The sequence below is a fragment of the Pleurodeles waltl genome, chromosome 6 (genome assembly GCF_031143425.1).
Source record: "Pleurodeles waltl isolate 20211129_DDA chromosome 6, aPleWal1.hap1.20221129, whole genome shotgun sequence".
Lineage (NCBI taxonomy): Eukaryota > Metazoa > Chordata > Amphibia > Caudata > Salamandridae > Pleurodeles > Pleurodeles waltl.
In genome coordinates, this window is record NC_090445.1 from 516,278,329 (window position 1) to 516,301,254 (window position 22,926).

At 45.5% G+C, this 22,926-nt stretch overlaps 1 protein-coding gene across 3 annotated transcripts in view; it reads left to right on the forward strand.

Annotated features, from left to right (window-relative positions):
* The window catches only part of MOV10 (Mov10 RNA helicase), a 276,396-nt gene that overhangs the window by 182,132 nt on the left and 71,338 nt on the right, over window positions 1-22,926 (forward strand). For all 3 annotated transcript variants that reach the window (XM_069238670.1, XM_069238672.1, XM_069238671.1), the window contains exons 16-18: window positions 16,577-16,694; window positions 17,699-17,890; window positions 18,435-18,509. In XM_069238670.1, the coding sequence (XP_069094771.1) occupies window positions 16,577-16,694; window positions 17,699-17,890; window positions 18,435-18,509 (385 nt within the window). The remainder of the gene's footprint in view (window positions 1-16,576; window positions 16,695-17,698; window positions 17,891-18,434; window positions 18,510-22,926) is intronic.

Consider the following 22,926-nt stretch of genomic DNA (forward strand, 5'->3'; position numbering starts at 1 on the left):
CCCTACACCATCAATGCCAGCGCTCTTGAATTCATCAGCCTGGAGTTCGATCAGCAGCTGGTGTGACTTTAAGGGTCCGACGACCCCTGCACTGACCTCTGGAACTGACACCCGCTGACACCAGCAATGCAGCTCTCCAGATCTCAGCCCGAGGATCACAACACCCTTCATTTCCAAGGTACCATTTGCGAGTCTTCACAATACCCTAGCTGGTCCGCGACCCCGCTTAGGCCTGAACTGTTGGATTTGTTGTTTACGGTGCCGTGATAGCCCCAGACGGATTGACTTAAAAGAGCTGTATTTGTTTAGTTAATTCTTGCAAAATTCATATCTTTATTACTGTGTGTTGGATTTTTCTCATTTTGGTCTTGTTCTAAATGGATAAATATTGGCTAAAACTACTGTGGTGTCCTTTTGTGGTGTTTTCACTGTATTACTGTTTATGTGCAAATGCTTTACATGTTGCTTCCTAGGTAAGCCTCATTACATACAATACCCTAACTGGGAAAGATCGACAAATTATTTATATATCATAAAACAACATAGGTGAAAACAAAAAAACTATTTATTCATATAAATATATATGTTCATTTATTTACTTATACATAAATATCAATCTAATATATTCATCCTATATGGACAACTCATCTAGTAAAACACACCAAAGTACAGATAGTGTGAGAAAAAGTGCTTGTGATAGATTGAAAGAAGAATAATACATATTCCAATGAATCAAAAACCTGTACTAAAAACAGTTGGTTGGTTCTTTTCTGTTTGCTGCATTAACTCCATTCCAAATCCTCAGAGTCTAAATCAATTCCTTTAATCCTCCAAAGAGTCAAGTGAAGAAGGATATATTTAAGGGACTCCCATCATACTAGTCCTGAAGAAGACCCATTGTGGAGCTGGGATTTGGCCCAAGGTATAGAGGGGTCGAAACGTCGACGGATATATTATAGTCTGGATTGGTTTCTGCAGAGGATCTTTGGAGGAGTCAGGCACCTGGGTCTACTGCCTCTCACTTTTCAAAACCACAGAGGCTAGCGACCCCTAGGTGGCCTAGGGCCTGGTTCTTGACACACAGATGTCAATGGCCTCGGTTGGTGGTTGTCCTTATGGTCCGAGTTTTTCCTAAGTAAGGGACCGAAGTCAGACCCAAGTGATAGAAAGGGCCACCTCACACTGTTGGCCATGGTGGTACTGTCTGCCTACTCGGATGTATCTATGGGCAAGGTAAGGTTAGGTGCCGCACAGATGGTGTCCTCAGATGAGAAGGGTTCCCCCTGGGTTAGTTGAATAGTCCCAGAGAGTGTTCCACCCTGATTCAGTGAGACATCGGACTGGTAAGAGCCCCTGCAGTAATGGGCCATTGTCTATGTTCTATTGCCCTAAGCAGGTAGGTCCAGCAAAGCATGGATTGGCCTACCCTGGCTTTAGGCTGGGAGGGGGTTGTGTTGGAAATGACAATTTTTTGCAGGGTTATCCCCAAAACGTTTTGCCTTCTTCCTCCTATTTTTTTCAGATCTGTTTTGCTGGTTTGTCTCTGTGCACTTTACCACTGCAAATCAGTGCTCAATTGCAAGCCCATGGAATGTAAATGAAATGATACTACTTGGCCTGCAGCACTGATTGTGCCACCCACATGAGTAGCTCTGTAAGCATCTCTCAGACCTGACACTGCATTTGTCCCCACTTACCCACGTGCCAGGCCCAAACCTTACTTTTACTACATGTAAGTCAACCCTTAGGTAGTTCCTAGGCAGCCCCATGGGCAGGGCACAGCATATTTAAAAGGTAGGACATGTACTGGTGTGTTTTACATGTTGTGATAGTGAAATACTGCCACATTTCGATTTCACTATTGCAAGTTCTCTCTCTCCCATAGGTTAACATGGGGATTACATCTAAATTCCTCTTGAGTTATTTCCCATTGGGAGCAGATAGAGATGTGGAGTTTGGGGTCTCAGGACTCACAATTTAAAAAATACATCTTTTGGTGAAGTTGTTTTTTAGATGGTAAGTTTGAAAATGCCACTTTTAGAAAGTGTGCATTTTCTTGCTTTAGCATTCTGTGCCCCTGCCTGCCTGTGGAATCCATGTCTGGGTCAGACTGACAGTTGGGCTGTTTGTGAATTCCCTCTAGACAATGACACAAAGGGATCTGAGGTGTGTCCTGCATATCTTGATGAGTCTTCCTGGGCTAGAGTGAGGAGGGAGGAGCTGACACTTGCACCTGAAAGGGCTGTGCCTGTCCTCACACAATACAGTCTTCAACCCCCTGGAATGTGTCTTGGGCCAGGCCTGGGCAAGGCAGGATCTAGTGAACAACAGATATTTTCCTATAAAGTTTGCCTATTTCAAAGGCAGAAATGAGGTATGTAGTGGACCCAAAACCCCAGACTCTTTGAACACTTCTTGATCAAGAGGAACCTCTGCCAAGGAGAAGAGCTGAAGTGCTGGAGAAGAGGTACTGCCACTTTGCTGTGTGTACTTTGGTAGGTTGGTCTGCAATTGCTGCTTCTGCCTTAAAGAGGACAGCGACTGGACATTGCTGTGTATCCTGTTTGTGAAGTTTCTCCAAGGGCTTCAAGTAGAGTTTGCCTCCTGTTGGAAGTCTTAGGGATATCAAAGACTTCAGATTCATCTGCCTACAACCCAGGGAACTGTGTTTTTTGTGCTGCAACAGAAGAAAAACCAACATGATGCTGCTGCCTGCTTAGTGACCTGATGATGCACAGAGCGGTGCCCCACTTCGCGCCACAACCCTGGTCTCACTGACACCAAGCCGCTGCTTGCACCATGACCTGAGGAAACTGCTTGTGAGGTACACTAAGCACCGTCCCATCCCGCACCGCAGTCCAGGTCCACAGACGCCAGCACCGACTCCACAATCCTGAACAGATGCCCATGTCTGCACAGTGACCCGTGGGCACCACACGGAGCCCAGCTTGTGTTGTACCGCCACCTTGGACCTACCGATGGCAGCACTTCAGCAACGACAACGCCACTGCCTGCACCGCAGCCTGGAGACATTGCATGTTGCACCGCCTTACCCCGCTTCAGAGTGCAGCCCTGGTCTCATTGATGCCGCAGGATGCTGTCACCGAGCTGCTGCCTATACTGTGACCTGTGGGAACAGCAAGTCGCATTGTCCCTATTTCCACTGCAGCCCGACGCCTTCAATGACCGTGCTCCTGACTTCGTCATCAGCCTGGAGTATGATCAACAACGCATGTGACTTCAAGGGCCCGGCGACCCCTGCACTGACCTCTGGGACCGATACCTGTTGACGCTAGTGACACTGCACTCAGGATCTCATTGCGTGAATAACGCCGCCCTCCATTTCCAAGGTACTGTTTGCTGGTCGTCCCGACATTGTAGCTAAGCCTTGACCCGCAGTCGGCCTGAACTGTTAGATTTGTTGTTCACAACGCCGTAATAGCCCCAGACTGAGCTATCGACTTCAAGGAACTGTATTTTTAAGTTAATTTGTGCGAAATTCATATCTTTATTACTATATGTTGGATTTTTCTCCTTTTGGTCTTGTTTTACACGCATAAATATTGCCTATTTTTCTAAAACTGGTGAGGTTTTTTTTTTGTAGTGTTTTCACTATATTACTATGTGATGTGCAAATACTTTACATAGCTTTTGAGATAAGCCTGTCTGCTTGTGCCAAGCTACCAAGGGGGCGAGCAGGTGTTATCTGAGCTGGGTATCTCCCTTAACCTGACAAGAGTGAGTGTCCCTACTTGGACAGGGTGTAAACTGACTGCCAGCTAGAGACCTCCTTTCTAACAGTCATGCACCAGGGAGTAACGCACTTTTTTGAGGCACCTTAGTGCTCACGGGAGGAGGTGGATGTCACACACTCACCTGGTCCTGACACTGAGGTGATGGTGGACCTATTATCCCTAAGGAGGGCAGCCCATGATCAAGGAACCCTAAACCCTTAAATCTTTCACTGCCCTCGAAGGGGAAGGGGGTTGGGACAAAATAAGAAAAGATATACTTGCAATACCAGTCCCACTCTGCTACCTTTCGACACTGCATTAGAGGTTCTCCACTTCCTGGACTTTGTGTTTCTGTGGATGTGTAGTGCACTGGTAACAATTAGAAGAAATGTTTGCCAACAGTTCTCAGCATACAAAGATCACATAGTTATTCATAATATTGTACAGTTACAGGCTTCACCACAAGTATTGCACAAGAGCAGGTAAAAATCAAGGTTTAAGGCTGGTTCTCTTCCAGGGGATCCTCATCAATAGTCATAAACATTGAATATTCCCGCCCTTGTGCGGGGACCCCGGAGCATATATATATAAAATACATACATATTATCATGTGTAAAACAGCAATGCAGGCTATAATCATAAATAGGCTAAAATGCTTTATTTCTATGCAAGTTTTTTTTAATTTTTTTTTTTATATTATATTATAAAATCACAATAGATCATAAATATCTACCTAAGCCCCAAAAACTGGACTTAGGGAAGTAAACAGCAGTAAATAGCAGAGAAAAATAGAAAAAACCACATTGAAAAACAATGAAGCATTCTTAGCCAATAGGCTGCATGCAGGTTAACACAGGAGAACCATAAAAACTTTGGCACCGTGCCTTTAAGACCCTGAGCACCTCCAGTATCCCACCATGCCTCAGGGGTGAAGGGAAGGTGACAGTTGGTTCACAGTTAGGTCAGTTTTTTTCCGGCTTCTTCTGAGAGGATCCTGGAGCATTGAGCTCTCAGTTTTTCTGAGTTTTCCTCAGAAAAATTCTTTAAAAAAGCGTTTTTCACTTTTCACTCGACAAGTAATATCTTTGTCTGAGCTAGGAAGGTTTTTTCTGACAGAAAAATGCCTTCTCTTTTTGTAAAATGTCCCTCTTGTGGGAAGAAGAAAGCCCAGTCAGACCCACACTCTCTGTGTATTGTCTGCCTGCCACAGAGTCACTGTCCTGACACCTGCAAGTATTGTAAGAACATGTCAAGGAGGACTCTCAAAGACAGAGAGAAGATCAGGCTACATGGGCTTCAGGAGAGGAAAAAGTCAACATCCTCTTCACTTCCCAGACCTACAGCAGAAGGAATGGCCCGTTCGACGTCGACAGGTAGGATTGTACCTGTTTGTTCTCCATCGACGTCATCGGCACCACCGTCTCACCGGCATAGATCGCCGTCGACGGCGACCAGACCGACGTCGAGGGACAAAACGTCGAAGCATGGACACAGGGGTACATCTCCGTCGACGGCAGGCCGCCGTTCGGCGTCGAGTCATCTCCGGCGCTCCCGTTCGCCGTTGAGAACGTCTCACCCCTTGGCGTCGAAGGACACGACACCAAAAACACCTCGACGGCATGAACATCCGCCGTCGACCACTCGCCACTCAACGTCGAGACACACGACGGCGAGTAGGTCCAGGTCCCGTGATAGGCGATCGGCGTCAAGACACTCGACGGCAAGACCTCCGACGTCAGGACATTCGACGTCGAGAGCAGACCAGCCAGCGCAACCTTCGACGTCGAGGATACAATCGACGTCGACACAACCTTCAGCGGTGTCACAGGCAGTGGAGCCAGCGGACAAAGCTCCCTCACCGGTGGTCTCTATAAGGAGTGCTTCATCCCATTCCAGAGCATCGGGGCATGTTTCTCCCATCACAGCATCCCCGGATTCACAATACTCGAGGATGTATTCTCCTACTGCCTCATTACCGAGAACGCCATCGCCTACAGCTAGAGCAGGACGGGCTTGTTCTGCTTCTCGTCAGCCGACCACAAGACCTGCACACTCTGCTACAGTCTCTCGGAGCAGGTCCCGTTCCCGAAGGAGAACCAGGTCACGAACACCACGCAGAAGATCACCTTCTTGGTCTTCTTCAGGATCGTCTGTGGGGCGCTACTCCCCCACACTCACAGATTCTCCACCTGCTAGGATTTCCCCGGTGGATGATATCACCACTTTTAATGAGGTTCTTCTAAGGGGAGCGCAGAAGCTAAATATTGAGGTACCAGAGCCGGCCACCTCATCCTCAGTTATCTTTGAGACCCTACAACACAGATCAGTCTCGAGAAAACTGCTGCCACTAGTACCGGGTTTGCTGCAACCGACTATGGACACTTTTCTGTCTCCAGCCACTCTCAAGTCTGCCCCGGCTAGGATTCAAAAGAAATACAAAGCTCCGGAACAAGATCCTTTATTCCTGCGGAAGGATCCGCCACCGGACTCTGTGATCTTAGCCGCAGCCAGAAAAACACACTCTGTGGCATCATCTTCCACAGTCCCCCCGGATAAGGAGAGCAGACACCTAGACTCTCTGGGGAGAAAGATGTGCGGTACGGCGGCATCTGCTATGAAGGTCTCCAGCGCCTCAGCACTTCTGGGCAGATATGACCGCTCTCTGTGGGACTCACTCCACAGATTTACAGAAAAGTTGCCCAGGGAAGATAGACAGGACTTCCAGGAAATCTTGCAGGAAGGGGGCCTAGTATCTAACCAGGTCATCAGCGCGGCGGCGGACGGGGCGGATTTGGCTGCGCATGGGTATGCGCACGGAATCTGCGCTAGGAGGTCTTCCTGGCTACGGCTCACGGGTCTGAAGCAGGAAGCACAGCAGCGCATTTTGAACCTCCCATTCAGCGGGAGTTCGTTGTTCGGTACCCACGCGGATGAAGAGATGGCCCGAATGAAAACGGAAGTCGACACGATGAGGGCAGTGGGCCTGGAACGTAAAAAAGACTTCAGGCGGAGGTACAGGCCGTATGACAGACGACCATTCCAGCAGAGGGTTCAAACCCCTCACTGGTCTCAAAGGCCACAACAACGACAGGGACGTCCCCTGTTTCAGGCACGTAGACCCACAAGAGACAGAGGGTCAAGTAGACCTCAACAGTCTACAGCAAAGACGCCATCAAAGCAATGAGGCATTGCTTCCCTCAGCACTGTGCACCACTCCGGTGGGGGGAAGTGTTACGCATCATCTTCGCGAGTGGCACTCAATCACAAAAGACAAATGGGTGCTCAATATTGTCGAACATGGCTATTCTCTCCTTTTCAAAAAACCTCCTCCACACTTGCCGCCAGCAAGGTGTTTTCCTTCTCATCTCAGCCTGCTACGCAAGGAAGTTCTCGCACTCCTACAAAAGAAAGCTGTAGAAAAGGTTCCTCCGACACAAAAAGGAAAAGGGGTGTACTCCCGTTACTTTCTGGTGGCGAAAAAAGGTCAACAGGGCCTCTTCAGACCAATTCTGGACTTACGGCTCCTGAACAAGTACATAAGAAAACAAAAGTTCAGGATGCTAGCCCTTCACCAGATTGTCCCGCAACTGCATCAGGGAGACTGGATGTGCTCCATCGATCTACAGGATGCATATTTTCACATCCCAATAGCAACCAAACATCGGAAATTTTTACGTTTCCAGATAGCGTCACAGCACTACCAATTCAGAGTCCTTCCATTCGGCCTGAAGTCTGCACCCCGAGTCTTTTCAAAATGTGTAGCAGTGGTAGCGGCACACCTTCGAAGACAAAAAATATTCGTCTATCCCTACCTGGACGACTGGCTAGTGAAGGCCTCATCTCCGGATCAGGCGAGAAAACATCGAGATATCGTTCTAAGAACTTTCGAGTCTCTAGGTCTTCAAATCAACCACGACAAGTCAACCTTGATTCCAACACAAAACCTCCGCTACCTGGGAGCGATACTAAACACAGAGCTCCAAAGAGTGTTTCCTTCGGAGGAACGACTTTTATCAATCCACAGGAAGTGTCAACATCTATTAACAGCCGATGCACCTACAGCTCGTCAGGTGACATCGCTTCTGGGCTCCATGGCTTCATGCATCTTCATTGTCCCGAATACCAGGCTACGCATGAGGCCCCTTCAGGAGGCATTAGAGAACAATTGGAGCCAAAAGACTGGTCACTGGGAGGACAGAGTTCGACTACCAACAGTGGCTTTTCAATCACTACAATGGTGGATGCACAGACCACACCTGTCGATAGGTTCTCCGTTTCACCAGACAATTCCAGTCGACACTCTGGTGACGGATGCGTCTCTTCAGGGTTGGGGTGCTCATCTGGGTTCCTTCCAAGCTCAGGGTCTGTGGTCCGACAAGGAAAAGAACTATCACATAAATCTACTGGAACTCAGAGCAGTCCATCTGGCTCTCAAATCTTTCTCTCCATTGGTTCAGGGGAAATCTATCCTAGTTCAGACAGACAATACAACCACAATGTATTACCTGAACAAACAGGGGGGAACAAGATCACTACCTCTGTCTCGAGAATCCCAAACGATATGGCATTGGCTCCTGGCCAGGGGAATGTCTATCACAGCGGTACACCTGCCAGGTCAGCAAAACGTAGAGGCAGATTTCCTGAGCAGACATCTGGAAGACGCGCACGACTGGGTGCTACACGACGAAGTCGTCGAGGACATCTTCGGTCAATGGGGTCGACCTCAGTTGGATCTCTTTGCAGACGAAACAAACAACAAATGCCCAGACTTCGCGTCCAGGTTCTGCCGTCCGGGATCTCAAGGGAATGCCCTGTTGATCAACTGGTCAGGGACATTTCTCTACGCCTTTCCACCGATTCCCCTCATACCGGCAGTAATCAACAAATTTTACAAATCCAGAACCAGAATGATTCTGATAGCGCCACAATGGCCCCGCCAATTCTGGTACACGGACCTACTCAACTTATCGGAAAGACCTCACAGGAGGTTGCCGTGCAGACCGGATCTCCTGAGCAGGATGGAAGGCAGAATCCTACATCCCAACCTTCCCTCTCTGAGCTTGACAGCATGGCTCCTGAATTCCTACAGTATGGGCACCTAGGGCTCTCACAGGAGTGCATGAGCATCTTGAAAGAGTCAAAACGACCTTCCACGCGGCGTTCTTACGCTTTTAAGTGGAAGAGATTTTACATCTGGTGCTCTCAACAAGGTATAAATCCCATACGAGCTCAGGAGGACGTCATACTATCCTATTTACTTCATCTGGCGAAGTCTGGTCTGCAGGTATCTTCTATTAAGGTTCATTTATCTGCAATTACAGCGTATCGTAAGTCGCCTTCTCAGGAATCCTTCTTTACGATACCTGTAGTCAAGGATTTTTTTAGAAGGCTTGAAAAAGGTTTTTCCTCCCATTCGGAGACCTTCTCCTCCATGGGAACTGAATGTAGTCCTGTCAAAACTTATGGGCCCTCCCTTTGAACCTATCCACAAGGCCTCTTTACAGCACCTTACGTGGAAGACGGCTTTTTTGGTGGCCATTACTTCAGCGAGGAGGGTCAGCGAAATTCAGGCTCTGTCTTGTAGAGAACCGTACACGGTTTTTCACGATAATAGAGTGGTTCTGCGAACTCACCCATCTTTCCTTCCGAAGGTGGTGTCAGAATTCCATATCAATCAGACTATATCTTTACCGACTTTCTTTCCCAATCCGGAGACTCCGGCTGAGAAAGCATTGCATTCTTTAGACTTAAAAAGAGTGCTGAAATTCTATTTGGACAAAACAAAACCGATTAGACATTCTAACCATTTGTTTCTGAATTATGGTCATTTAAGAACAGGAGAGGCAGCGTCTAAACGAACTATATCAAGATGGATTGTGTCTTGTATTGTTAACACTTACCAACTGGCTAATAAGCAATTACTGGCTAGGCCAAAAGCGCATTCCACAAGGGGAAAAGCGGCTACTGCTGCCCTCCTTAACAATGTACCAATTTCCGAGATTTGTAAGGCTGCTACATGGAAGTCTGTGCATACCTTTACTAAGCATTACTGTTTAGACTCGGATGCAAGAGCGGATGCCCAGGTGGGGCAGGCCTCTCTTAGAAATCTATTTGCATGAATATGTATTCTTTCCTGCACTTCTTTCGGACAGTCCGCAGAGTTTAGGGATGGGCTTGCTAATCTATTCAATGTTTATGACTATTGATGAGGATCCCCTGGAAGAGAAGGATTAGTTACTTACCTGTAAATCCTAGTTCTCTTCCAGGGGTATCCTCATCAAAGTCATAAACAACCCACCCTCCTCCCCGGACTTAAGTCTCCTAGAAGTGCAGGACAGATTATCTTTCTGATCAGTTACACAGATTGTCACCGTAAAAAAGTACTGACCTAACTGTGAACCAACTGTCACCTTCCCTTCACCCCTGAGGCATGGTGGGATACTGGAGGTGCTCAGGGTCTTAAAGGCACGGTGCCAAAGTTTTTATGGTTCTCCTGTGTTAACCTGCATGCAGCCTATTGGCTAAGAATGCTTCATTGTTTTTCAATGTAGTTTTTTCTATTTTTCTCTGCTATTTACTGCTGTTTACTTCCCTAAGTCCAGTTTTTGGGGCTTAGGTAGATATTTATGATCTATTGTGATTTTATAATATAATATAAAAAAAAAAAAAAAAAAAAAACTTGCATAGAAATAAAGCATTTTAGCCTATTTATGATTATAGCCTGCATTGCTGTTTTACACATGATAATATGTATGTATTTTATATATATATGCTCCGGGGTCCCCGCACAAGGGCGGGAATATTCAATGTTTATGACTTTGATGAGGATACCCCTGGAAGAGAACTAGGATTTACAGGTAAGTAACTAATCCATTTCAGGCATTCCCACAAATAATTTTACGTTCAGTTCTCTGTACAAGTTCGTATACATATATAGTGCACTCTAATTAGTCCTCTCTCGTTCTTATAAAAGTTTGTCAAGAGTAACTGGTCAGCGGATTTCAGTTCTGATATAAGTCCGGAGCCCCCCACTTTGAAAAGAAGTTCAGAATGTAAAGCTATTGAAACAAAGGTAGTGTCCGTTTTGCAGAGAGCAAACTTTAATTCGATCTTTAGATAGTCTTAGGCTTAATCTAGGAATTAGTGCTAACCTGTAATCAAGTACATAGCCTTGTCTCTTTCTTAAAACTGAAACCTTGAGTAAGTCTTTGTAGCTGTAGTGGAAGGAGCCCTCGAGGAAGGAAAGACAACAGAAGTGTTGATGGTCGTCGGATCACAAGAGCTGCGTGGAGGCTTGGGGCTGATTAGAGCGCTGGAGGAGTCCAGTCAACTCAGGAGGTGAGTGCAGGGATGATCCTTTTCTCAGGACAGGAGCATGGCCAAGCACAAACTGGAGTTTTGGGTGTGGTTTAAGTACTCTATTGGTGTGACTGACTCCTGAAATGCACGTGGCTCACATGGGAGACAGGAAGGTTCCAATGGGCCCTGGGAGAGAACACACCTGTCACCCTCATGGTTTTGACCTTTAATGCAAGCAGGTGCAGTAACATTAGTAGGTGGAGTCAGTAGGTCATGGGAGTTGAAACCAAAGACTGAAGCAGGTGGAATCAATTAACATTAGCAGGTGGAGGCAATAGGTTATGGCAGTTGGAACCAATAATCTGGAAACGCATGTCTACTCCTTGCAGGTGTGCAAACTGAAATACTAACTGAACAACATTATCATATTGTTCCAATGGGTTCATGTGCTCTGGGAACGGGTCTGCCGAGGGGTTAAGTGTAGTGAGATCATGGGGCCTGAGGGGTGTTTATCTTGGTGTTGCAGGAGGCCATGGTGTGCCACAAGGGGAAATTCAACATCATACCTGTACACCAGACCTACTGTAGAGAGGCTCGGGTTCTTCTGTCTCAAGTAGTGATGTTGGGGGAAGAGGTGGAGGCGCAGGGGTTCAGGATGATAAGGTGGTGGGGAAGGTGGAGGGTCTGATGTACGGGGGTCATCAATCTGATTAGCAAAACTACTGGATTGCACAAAATTCCATTCATTTAGGTGGCGTAATTGGTCACACCACAGACTAAAAGTCACTTAATTGGGTTTTGAGGCAACAGATTCTTCAAGTTAGGAATTGTGGGGTGGGGTGTAGTTGGATAAACTTGATAGGAGGTGATCAGTATAGAACACTGGCCTATAACCCAGGGGAGGATTACTTTTGCAACACATTACTGCCACTTTTATATGCATGGCGGCTGATTTCAAATTACTTCTTGGAACGTTAACGGACTGAACAACATGATCAAACAAGGTGCAGTTATGCAGTACCTCAAAAAGCATAGCCCCCAGATAACATTACTGAAGGAAACCTATCTGCTGGTTACCAAGGGTAGAATCCTAGGCAGTCACTGCTTCCCCAGGGTCTGCCACGCAGGGTTCACATCAGGCTCTAGAGAGATGTGGCAATCTTGCTACATCATATCTTTTTATAGTCCCCAACACATACACTGATTCTCTAGGCCACAATGCGGAAGTCTCAGGCCTGTTGGAGGGAGAAACCTGGTCCTTTGTGGGTATCCATGTTTCACTGGCATTGACTGATAGTTGACTACCCAATCTGATGGAGACCTCTAGTTTCAGATTTCTTATACAGGGAGTGCAGAATTATTAGGCAAATGAGTATTTTGACCACATCATCCTCTTTATGCATGTTGTCTTACTCCAAGCTGTATAGGCTCGAAAGCCTACTACCAATTAAGCATATTAGGTGATGTGCATCTCTGTAATGAGAAGGGGTGTGGTCTAATGACATCAACACCCTATATCAGGTGTGCATAATTATTAGGCAACTTCCTTTCCTTTGGCAAAATGGGTCAAAAGAAGGACTTGACAGGCTCCGAAAAGTCAAAAATAGTGAGATATCTTGCAGAGGGATGCAGCACTCTTAAAATTGCAAAGCTTCTGAAGCGTGATCATCGAACAATCAAGCGTTTCATTCAAAATAGTCAACAGGGTCGCAAGAAGCGTGTGGAAAAACCAAGGCGCAAAAGAACTGCCCATAAACTGAGAAGTCAAGCGTGCAGCTGCCACGATGCCACTTGCCACCAGTTTGGCCATATTTCAGAGCTGCAACATCACTGGAGTGCCCAAAAGCACAAGGTGTGCAATACTCAGAGACATGGCCAAGGTAAGAAAGGCTGAAAGACGACCACCACTGAACAAGACACACAAGCTGAAACGTCAAGACTGGGCCAATAAATATCTCAAGACTGATTTTTCTAAGGTTTTATGGACTGATGAAATGAGAGTGAGTCTTGATGGGCCAGATGGATGGGCCCGTGGCTGGATTGGTAAAGGGTAGAGAGCTCCAGTCCGACTCCGACGCCAGCAAGGTGGAGGTGGAGTACTGGTTTGGGCTGGTATCATCAAAGATGAGCTTGTGGGGCCTTTTCGGGTTGAGGATGGAGTCAAGCTCAACTCCCAGTCCTACTGCCAGTTCCTGGAAGACACCTTCTTCAAGCAGTGGTACAGGAAGAAGTCTGCATCCTTCAAGAAAAACATGATTTTCATGCAGGACAATGCTCCATCACACGCGTCCAAGTACTCCACAGCGTGGCTGGCAAGAAAGGGTATAAAAGAAGGAAATCTAATGACATGGCCTCCTTGTTCACCTGATCTGAACCCCATTGAGAACCTGTGGTCCATCATCAAATGTGAGATTTACAAGGAGGGAAAACAGTACACCTCTCTGAACAGTGTCTGGGAGGCTGTGGTTGCTGCTGCACGCAATGTTGATGGTGAACAGATCAAAACACTGACAGAATCCATGGATGGCAGGCTTTTGAGTGTCCTTGCAAAGAAAGGTGGCTATATTGGTCACTGATTTGTTTTTGTTTTGTTTTGTTTTTGAATGTCAGAAATGTATATTTGTGAATGTTGAGATGTTATATTGGTTTCACTGGTAATAATAAATAATTGAAATGGGTATATATATATTTTTTGTTAAGTTGCCTAATAATTATGCACAGTAATAGTCACCTGCACACACAGATATCCCCCTAACATAGCTAAAACGAAAAACAAACTAAAAACTACTTCCAAAAATATTCAGCTTTGATATTAATGAGTTTTTTGGGTTCATTGAGAACATGGTTGTTGTTCAATAATAAAATTAATCCTCAAAAATACAACTTGCCTAATAATTCTGCACTCCCTGTATGTGCTCTGGTGTCAGTTTTTTCTTTCCCCGCCATCCAGTGCTGATCGGAAGATAGCTACCCCTTCGTCATTTTTTAACTGCCCATTTTTGACTTTTTAAAAAGTTTTTTGGAGTTGCTAACTCCTGGTGCGTCAAGGATGTCAGAGGAAGACCGGGTTCAAGCCCTGCAGATCATGTCATTGGGCGATGTCAGTGATGGATCCACATCTCATGTGCCTCTGGTGTCTGGAGCATGTCCGTGACCCAAAGTTGTGCTCAGTGTATCAGGCCATGCATTCAAAAGCTTTGAGGGAGCGGTACCTAAAGCTAATGGTGGCCTGACGCTCAAATCCGCAAGTTGAGGTCCCAGTTGAGAGGAAGTTCCCGGGAGCGGTCGCAGAGTGCTCCATCATTGCCGTCATAATCCAAGGTCTCAAGACGATCAGGTAAGTCGAAGAAAGTGAAACATTCTTCTACTTCAATGAAACCCTTACAGATGTCCTACTGGGTCCCTGGTCCAAGCCCAGCACAGGGGCTTCTGTGAACAGGACAGTTGCCTGCTGCCATCGTCTTGATCTGGGCGACCCAAGTTTGCTTACGCAACACTCCTGAGAGCTTGGTTATCCAAGCCTCCACCTCCCATGGCGCATTCCCTTCCGCACTCCTGGATAGGGAATCCAGGAGGCCGGATGCACTTAGAAAGAAGTTGTTTTCTTCTGCTAGCCTGGCATTGTGGTCCGTTAACACCACATGCCTTTTGGGCCATTATATCCACTTACTGTGGGATACGGTTGCACAAGTGTTGCCATAGGCCCCAGAGGAGGTCCAGGCTGTACTTTCCCAAGCAGTTGCTGATTGGAGAGATGCAGAAAAGTTCATAATCCGTTGTGGACTGAACATGACCAGCTCACTGGGCAGAGCAGTTTCATCGACCGTGGCCTTTCGGTGCCACACCTGGATAAGGACATCTGGCTTTTTGGGAGATGTCCAAACCACGGGTGCTCCTCAATGGCACCCGTCACTTCGGAGAAAAAGCAGACTGTGCTTGAGCGCTTCAAGGATTCTCGTGCTATGGCCAGGTACTTGGGCCTTGCAGCAACCCCTCGCCCCCCCTCAGTCTGCTTTTTTTGCCTCTTCCATTGCTATAGAAGGGGTGGCATTCCACATCTGTTCCCGTCTAGCCACTGCTGCGCATGCTGCCCAGCCTTTGCATGGCTGGGGAAATGGATCCACAAACCTCGTGGATCAGGGAGCCAGCAGTCTGGCCAGTAACCTCCCTGAACACTCCCCCTCACCCACCCACTCCACCAACTGCTGCACAAAAGATTAATAGTCTGACACTTCCTCACCAGGGACCAATCAAGGGCAGTATCCGCCATTAGCTGCTCTTCTAGCAATCAATCACATCAGACAGGTGGGTTTTGCAGATAATCCGAAGATTACCCCTCCATCCATGGCACCGTCCTACGATTGGATGATGGAGGGTGCAATAGAGAGGGTCCCTGTGCCAGAAGTAGGTTGTGGTTGCTATTCCCTCTACTTTGATACCCAAAACAGACAAGGGCTTCTACCCTATCCTAGACCTTTGGTCACTCAATCTCTTCCTCAGATAGGAGAGGTTCAAAATGCTCACTTTGGCTCAGGTTCCATGTGCCCTGAAACCAGGAGGCTGGATGGTCGCATTGGACTTGCATGATGCTTATTTCCATATTGCCATCCTGCCTACCCACAGATGTTCCTTGCGTTTCACGGTGGGCAAAGAGCACTTTCAGTTCACTGTGCTCCCCTTTGGCCTTACCAGCGCCCCTACGGTGTTCACCAAGGTGATGGCTGTGGTTGCAACTCATCTGCGCAGATCAGGGATTTCAGTCTCCCCCGCCAAAAATGCCGCTCTGAATTCCCTCGTATCCAGTTCTGGATTATGTGCATGCGATGTTGGAGTCATTAGCTGTCTGAAGCAATGTAGATTTTCAAGCAGAGCTGTGTATCATCAGCATTTTGGTGAATCTTGATGATGTTATCTGAGTAGAGCACCAAGTAGATTTTGGATGACATGAGACAGCGTGGAGCTCTCGGAGACTCCACATGTGATGGGGATGTTTTGTGACCTGGACATGCCAATGTGAACAAATTGGTGTTGGTGGGAAAGGTAGGAGGCCAGCCAGACAAGAACATTGATTTAAAAAAAAAAAAAAAAAAAAAATCTCATTGAAGATTCCAGGATGCAAGTGAAGGATGAATGGTCGACTGTCAAAGTAACTTAGAGGTCCAGCACTGTCAGAGGGGATCTTTTTCACTGTTAGAGGGCATCGCCTATGATCGATTTTTAGGGATAGTTACTGTTGTGGTGACAATGCACACAATCAACAATACAAGTTGGGACAACCAGAACTATTTTTGCATTGTTGCAGATATATGCCCCCCATCATGTATAGCCCTACACAGTTTCTAGCAACACCTGATAGCAGAGTATGCGACCTAGTGTGGAAAGGTAACATTTCTACATTTTAAGTCTTTTGTGTAACAGAACATGATTAGTACTAGGCTTCAAGGCATACAATTCTAGTTTGTACTATTAAATGACCAGTGGTGTGTAGGAGTTGGTAATGTTTTGTGGTATTAATATTAACAGTGCTGTTCTGTCTCATTAAGGTCCCATCCAGCTATCCTCAAGATACCAAATGATCTTTTTTATGATGGAGAACTTCAGGAGTGCGCAGATGAGATTCTGAGCCATTCTTACTGTAATTGGGAGCATCTCCCGAAGCAGGTAAGCAATGGCTTTCTGATGAGGTTGTTCCAATGTGCCAGTGTCCTATTACATTATGGTGCCATGTACCTAATATTTACAAGACCAGTTTTGTTCAGTGACCGTATTCTGTAGGGGTTTGCTCCGGGAAATGCAACCTGGAATGGAAATATTTATACTTCTATCTAACTCTGAAGTCTTTATCTTGTGTGTACTCAAAACTGTATTTATGGTTTTGCAACTTACAAAAGCAACCTGAAAGGGCAAATTCTAGAGTGCCTATATCTTTTTTTTTTTTTTTTTTTTTTTTTTTTTTTTTATTATTGCACATGACTTTTCTGTCCTGATGCTGTTTTGGAGCTGTGGTCCTCTTTTTTTTCATTCCTCCTCAGAGCCAGTTACTCATGACTACTCCTCTGCATCTGCTAGTGACAGTTATTTCTCTCTTGCCTGTGGTATGTGATCCGATCCACATCTACCCTGTCACCAACACCTGTCTTCAGGATCATTTTTGTTCACTATGCATTTCTTTGGGCTGCTTATCATCTTACCTCGCCTTTTCTCTGTGTTTCTCCCCTCGGGCTTCACTTCCTACTCGTTCTCTGTTTAGGAAATGTCTTGCCCTTACACTTATCACCTTCCTCCAGGCCCTCTCACAGTGTTGTGTGTCAGTCTTTTGCACAGTTTCTTCACACATCTTTGCTCCTCCTCACCTTCCACCCTTGCATGTTCTCACCATCCCAACTTCGGCAGCTACATTAAAGATGTTGAAAAATGTCTGCCTCTACAATTTATTTTTGTAATCATAGGAAAACTGTGTTTAATTAGATATTGTTGCCAGATCATTTTTGTCTTTTCCACTTGTACTGGACCAAACTCTGTAGAGGTGTTATTTCTGGACAATTCACTAATTCACATACTACAAGCAGAGTAATTGGATATTGTTTACCAGTAAATCAATGTGCATATTTGAATGTATTTTCCATCAAAGGATTTTTTAAAAAAAAGTTAATCCTGCCTTTTAGGGATTCCCAATAATCTTTAATGGGGTGCTAGGAGAAGACCAGCGTGAAGGCAACAGCCCATCATTCTTCAATGTGACTGAGGTTGATGCTGTTGTTTCTTACCTCAAGAAATTGCTGACTACCCAGGGAAAGAAGGGGAAGTCCAAACTCTCCCCTAAGGAAATTGGCATTATTTCTCCTTATCGGAAACAGGTGAGCTGTTGGTTTCATTGCAAACTATGGTCCTGGTTCAACATTTGTGCCACCCAGTATAATGATTTAATGTGACAATAAAAATAAAATGTAGCATTATTTAATGCAGAATATCACAATTTGTGAAGCAGTGTTTCTGATTGTAATTTATCTTGTCTGAAGAAATTTACCAGCAATAAATTGAGGCTTGTTAATAATGCTGCCCCATTGCTCTGGTAAGGAAGAGTGAGCTCTAGAGAACCCTCTGACGTTTAGACTCACCTTCTCATAACCCACTGCATTGAGATCGGGTTAGACATAAAATAGCTTATACATGAACACTCCGACCCTGGATTACTGGTCTTTGGATGTTGTTGAGCACTGGAGAGAGAGACAATTTTAGATAAGCCAGAATCTGTATAATGTGTTGCTTATTGAGTGTAATCATACATTTGAAAATGTCTTTCTTAAATGGTTCATGCAGCAACAGAGGGTGCCATTATGTTGGATTTAATAAGCTAACGTTGTGTAGTCTTAACCTGTCTTCGCTGTTGAACCTTTCTAGGTTGAAAAGATCAGGAAAGCCATAACTAAGTTGGATCCAGTGCTCAAAGGCATGAATGATATCAAGGATTTGAAGGTAAACCGTAGTTTGTTTTACGTGTTAAATAATCTACTATATGTTAACGTATTTAAGATCATTTGACCAGAATGCTGACTTGACATTCATCACTGAGGCCACTTGGTATAGCTTTCCCTTCTGCTGTATTCAAGAGTGATAAATAACTAATGTCATCCTCTCCTAATTTAATGGTGTTCAGTTACACAACCTAGGAAGAACGGAAGGATCAGTTGGAATTGACGCAATTCCAAATTGCAACCTTAAGATCAAAACAGTTTTCTGCATCCATTACTTAACTCCACACAATCCTGAATTCTAGATAGTACTTTATACAACAGCTGGTCAAAGATGAAATACAGCTTTGCTGTTAAATCAACAAATATTCCTAAGTTTGATTTATCTTTAAAATCATGCAACTGAAATGCTGTATCCTTCATTTTTTATTAGCATGAACAATTAGAGATGTTCGGTGCTTATGGAATTCTCTGTAAAGTAGCCTTCCCTGTTTTACAATTTATGAAATATTTCCTGTGGAAATGGTAGTACAGTCTTTTTTACAGGCCTATTTTGTACTTTTTGTTTCAAAATGCCTCCTTTGGTCCTGTATGCCAGGGTTGGAGTTCCACCTGACTATATTCCAAACAGTGTTAAACTATGAGATGAGTTCTGAACTCTGTTGACATGTTACCTGGAATTCCACTTTAGATTTCCTTTTGTATCTGGACCCCCCCGGCAATCTTTCACCAACTAGCCAGTCCAGGTGTCAAGGTCTCCGTTTTTCTCATCTGGTAAAATGTTAAGCCCCTAGTCACAGTGGTTTGCTAAACATGTCAATGTTTTTTGTCATAGTTTGTTTGCTGAGTTTCTAGAACTGGTAATGATTAGTGTTTTTGTCTTTGTGAGGCTGTTACAACTATGTGTTTCCTAAACAGCTAGCTTGTTTAGAGCTATCCCATATTTAAATAATACTCGGCCCTTCTCTGGGGCTAGCCATGTCCACTGCTGAAGTAGGTTGTGAATGGTGCACAGTATTGTATATGCAGTCCTGGTTTCCTACAGGGATTAAAATGGGGATGGATATTGAGGGGGAAGTCAGATGAAAGGCTACACTGATGTGTCACTACTAGGTTGACGAGCTGCCTGTTATCTCACCGATTTCTGTCATTGTTTTGGGAAAGCTGATGTCAGCTATGGTAGTGGTAGAATTGTGCAGTTACCAAGACTCGGTTAAGCACTATTCAATATTTTATTTCGAGAAACTGAAGGATTTTCCTCATCCGTTATTTTTCTTAAGATAAATTTTGAAAAGCAATATCCAGTGATGGCCGGCAGCTTTGGGAGGGGGGCGGGAGGGAAGCACAGACACGCACACACACGCACGCACACCAAACATTCAAACATGCACGCACACCAAACATTCAAACACGCACGCACACCAAACATTCAAGCACGCACACCAAACATTCAAACACGCACACACACCAAACATTCAAACACGCACGCACCAAACATTCATTTTAAAAGATCACACATACACTTAACTTCATCCTCGAGGTCCCAGGAGTGTTGGGACTGCTGCCTTCCCTCATGGGCTGACCTCAGGTCAGCCCATGAGGGAAGGCAGCAGTCCCAGCCTCTAGTAACAGAGTGGGATGGGGTCAGTGAGACTGCTGACCCCACCCCATTCTGTGACGAAGTGTCACTGATTGACACTCACCCTGGGCGCTTCAAGGCTTAAACCTGAAGCGCCCAGGTCGAAGTCGATGGGTGACGCTTTCCTCGTCACCCAGGGGAGGGCCTCGAGGCATCTTTGCTGAGCCGAGGACGTCACCCCCATAGGAGCTGTGACCTCCTCTGCCCAGCAAAGTTAAGCTCAGGCAGCCAGGAGTCTGCGCAAATCGCGCAGGTCTCACTCCTGGCTGTCTGAGCTGAAAATGAAGTGTCTGTCAGGCGGACCTTTGTTCAGCCTAACAAACACTCTCTTCATGAGGGGCAAAAGGTGGGGGGGGGGGCGTGGACCCTCAGCCCTAGAGGACGGGCCGTGCCTGGCAATCTTTGCACTTTTTAGCCGTGCATTGAATGTGTTTTTGTCAGTAAAAGATGGACCAACTATATGCTGGTTCTTATGCCCTTTTGCCACACAGCTCACATGAAAAAAATACTGTTCATTGGAAATCCCTTGCTGGAGTCTTCGGAAAAGATGGGCTGATTAACAGTAGAATACAGTAACTTTAAAAAAAAATATATATATATATATTTTTTTTTTTTAAGAGGCTGACTATTAGACATTTGGTTTGCATGCTTTAACAGGAGCCAATAACTCTGAATTCAGTCAATGTTTCTTTGTTTTTGATTGCTTCGCTTATTGTTACACAAAGAAATCTGTATCTTGGAATCACTCTCAAAATGGTCCCATTATTTGCTTTGCAACCAACAGTGCAAGCTTTTATTATCCTAGATCTGAAATCCGTTCTTTGTCAGTTGAATTTTCTAAGCAAAGCACAATGACTAATTGTGGCAGGGGACTGTGGAATGAGGATGAATTTATAGAACTCATATTGATGGAGGCAATGCCATTCTTTCCAGCCTTCCGAAGTAATCTCTCACCTGCAAAGTCCATTGTTCATGTGGCAGCACACTAGTTGTTCGAGCCAGGAAATCAACCTACGTTCTGCCTATCTTTTACACCTAAAGGGTCAGATTTCGTTCAAGATCGGATACATCAAACTGTCTTTAATCCCAAACATCACTAAGGGCCATATGTACAAACACATTTTCCCATAGACACAGAATGAGTAAAACCCTTTGGTACATCTGGCCGTTAGTGCTTTATCCTGAAAAACTTTGTCACAGATATACCACGACCACGCGCTTTCTGTTTAGGCCCATTTTATTTTAGTTTTCACTTCTTGAAAATGATCTTGCCCGTTTCCAATGCTTTTTGTGTAATATTTTATTTAAATCTGACCTTTTATCATATTGGTGACTCCAGTCTTTAGGGTTATGTAACCAGTGGGCCAGGCGTTTAATAGGTTCACCATCTGTATCAGGATAAACCATTGGTCTGATGCTCCTCCAGATTTCCAGTTCACTGATGTGTCGAGATAGATGCCAATCAGGATGCAAATTGTATGCAGCTATTAAAAGGCCAGCTTCTCTAAGTTGGTTGAGAATTTCCTGTCTTCCCTTTTGGCAGTTATGCATGTTGAACGCTATCTCTTTGGAGCCTGACCATATTTTAATGAAGGCCTTTGTTGGACCTGGCCCTTTTAGAGGGTCATTCCCCAGACTTTTTATATTTTGCCTCCTTATTTTCTGACCTTTGTTGGCTGACATTTTGACTCTGAGCACTTTTTCACTGCTAACTAGTGCTAAAGTGCATGTGCTCTCCCTTACAAAATTGGTATGATTGGCTTATACCTAATTGGCATATTTAATTTACCTAGAAGTCCCTTGTAAAGTGGTATCGCTGTACCCAGGGCCGGTGAATTAAATGCTACTAATGGGCCTGCAGCGCTGCTTGCGCCACCCACTGAAGTAGCCTGTCAAACCTATCTCAGGAGTGCACAGTTTTCTGCCACGGGTACCTGGCATCTAAATGTACTTGCCAGGCCCAGAACTCCCCTTTAACTACATGTAAGTCCCCCCCTAAGGTGCGCCCTAGATAGCCCTTTGGGCAGGGTGCCATGTATGTAGAAGGCAGGACATGTGCCATGTTGCATGGCCTGTCCTGGTACTGACAAACAGCCTAACTTGGTGTCTCACTGCTGTGAGTGCTGCCTTCTCATAGGATTGCATTGGAAATGCCCTGCCTTATGTGTAAGGGGCATTGTCTGATTTATGAGGGGTAGCGTAGGCATGTTTGGCATGGTTGTGATATTGGTGAGAAATGCTTCTTACTGGTGTAGGTGTATTTTTATTACTATTACAGAAATGCCACTTCTAGAAAGTTCGCATTTATCTGTGCTTATGATTTTGGTGTTTTGACCATGTCTCCAATCCACGTCTGGGCAGACTGACAGTTGGGGCTTTGTGCATACTTCTCAGACAGTCTGAACACAGGGAGGGTGGAGGTGTCACAGAGGCGCATCTACATATTGTAAAGCCTTCCGGGGCTGAGAGAAGGGAGAGGCGGGCACACCTGCATTTGTAAAGGCTGTGCCCTGGCCTCACAATAGGGTCATTTATGTTTGGAGCCTGTGATAGAGGAGAGAAAGGGCACTTCCAGAAAACAGTTGTAACTGGTTGGAACCCCCTCTCCTGCCCATTGTAAAACACAATGAAACCTTAGTATAAGTACAGGGGAATTTTCCCCACAATTTAGATATCATTGGACATCACTTTGGACTCCAGGAACCTTACCTGGAGCTGGACGCTGTTGAAAGGACTCACCAGGACCACCTTGGACTGCTGCTGTGCTTGCACCCCCTTGTTG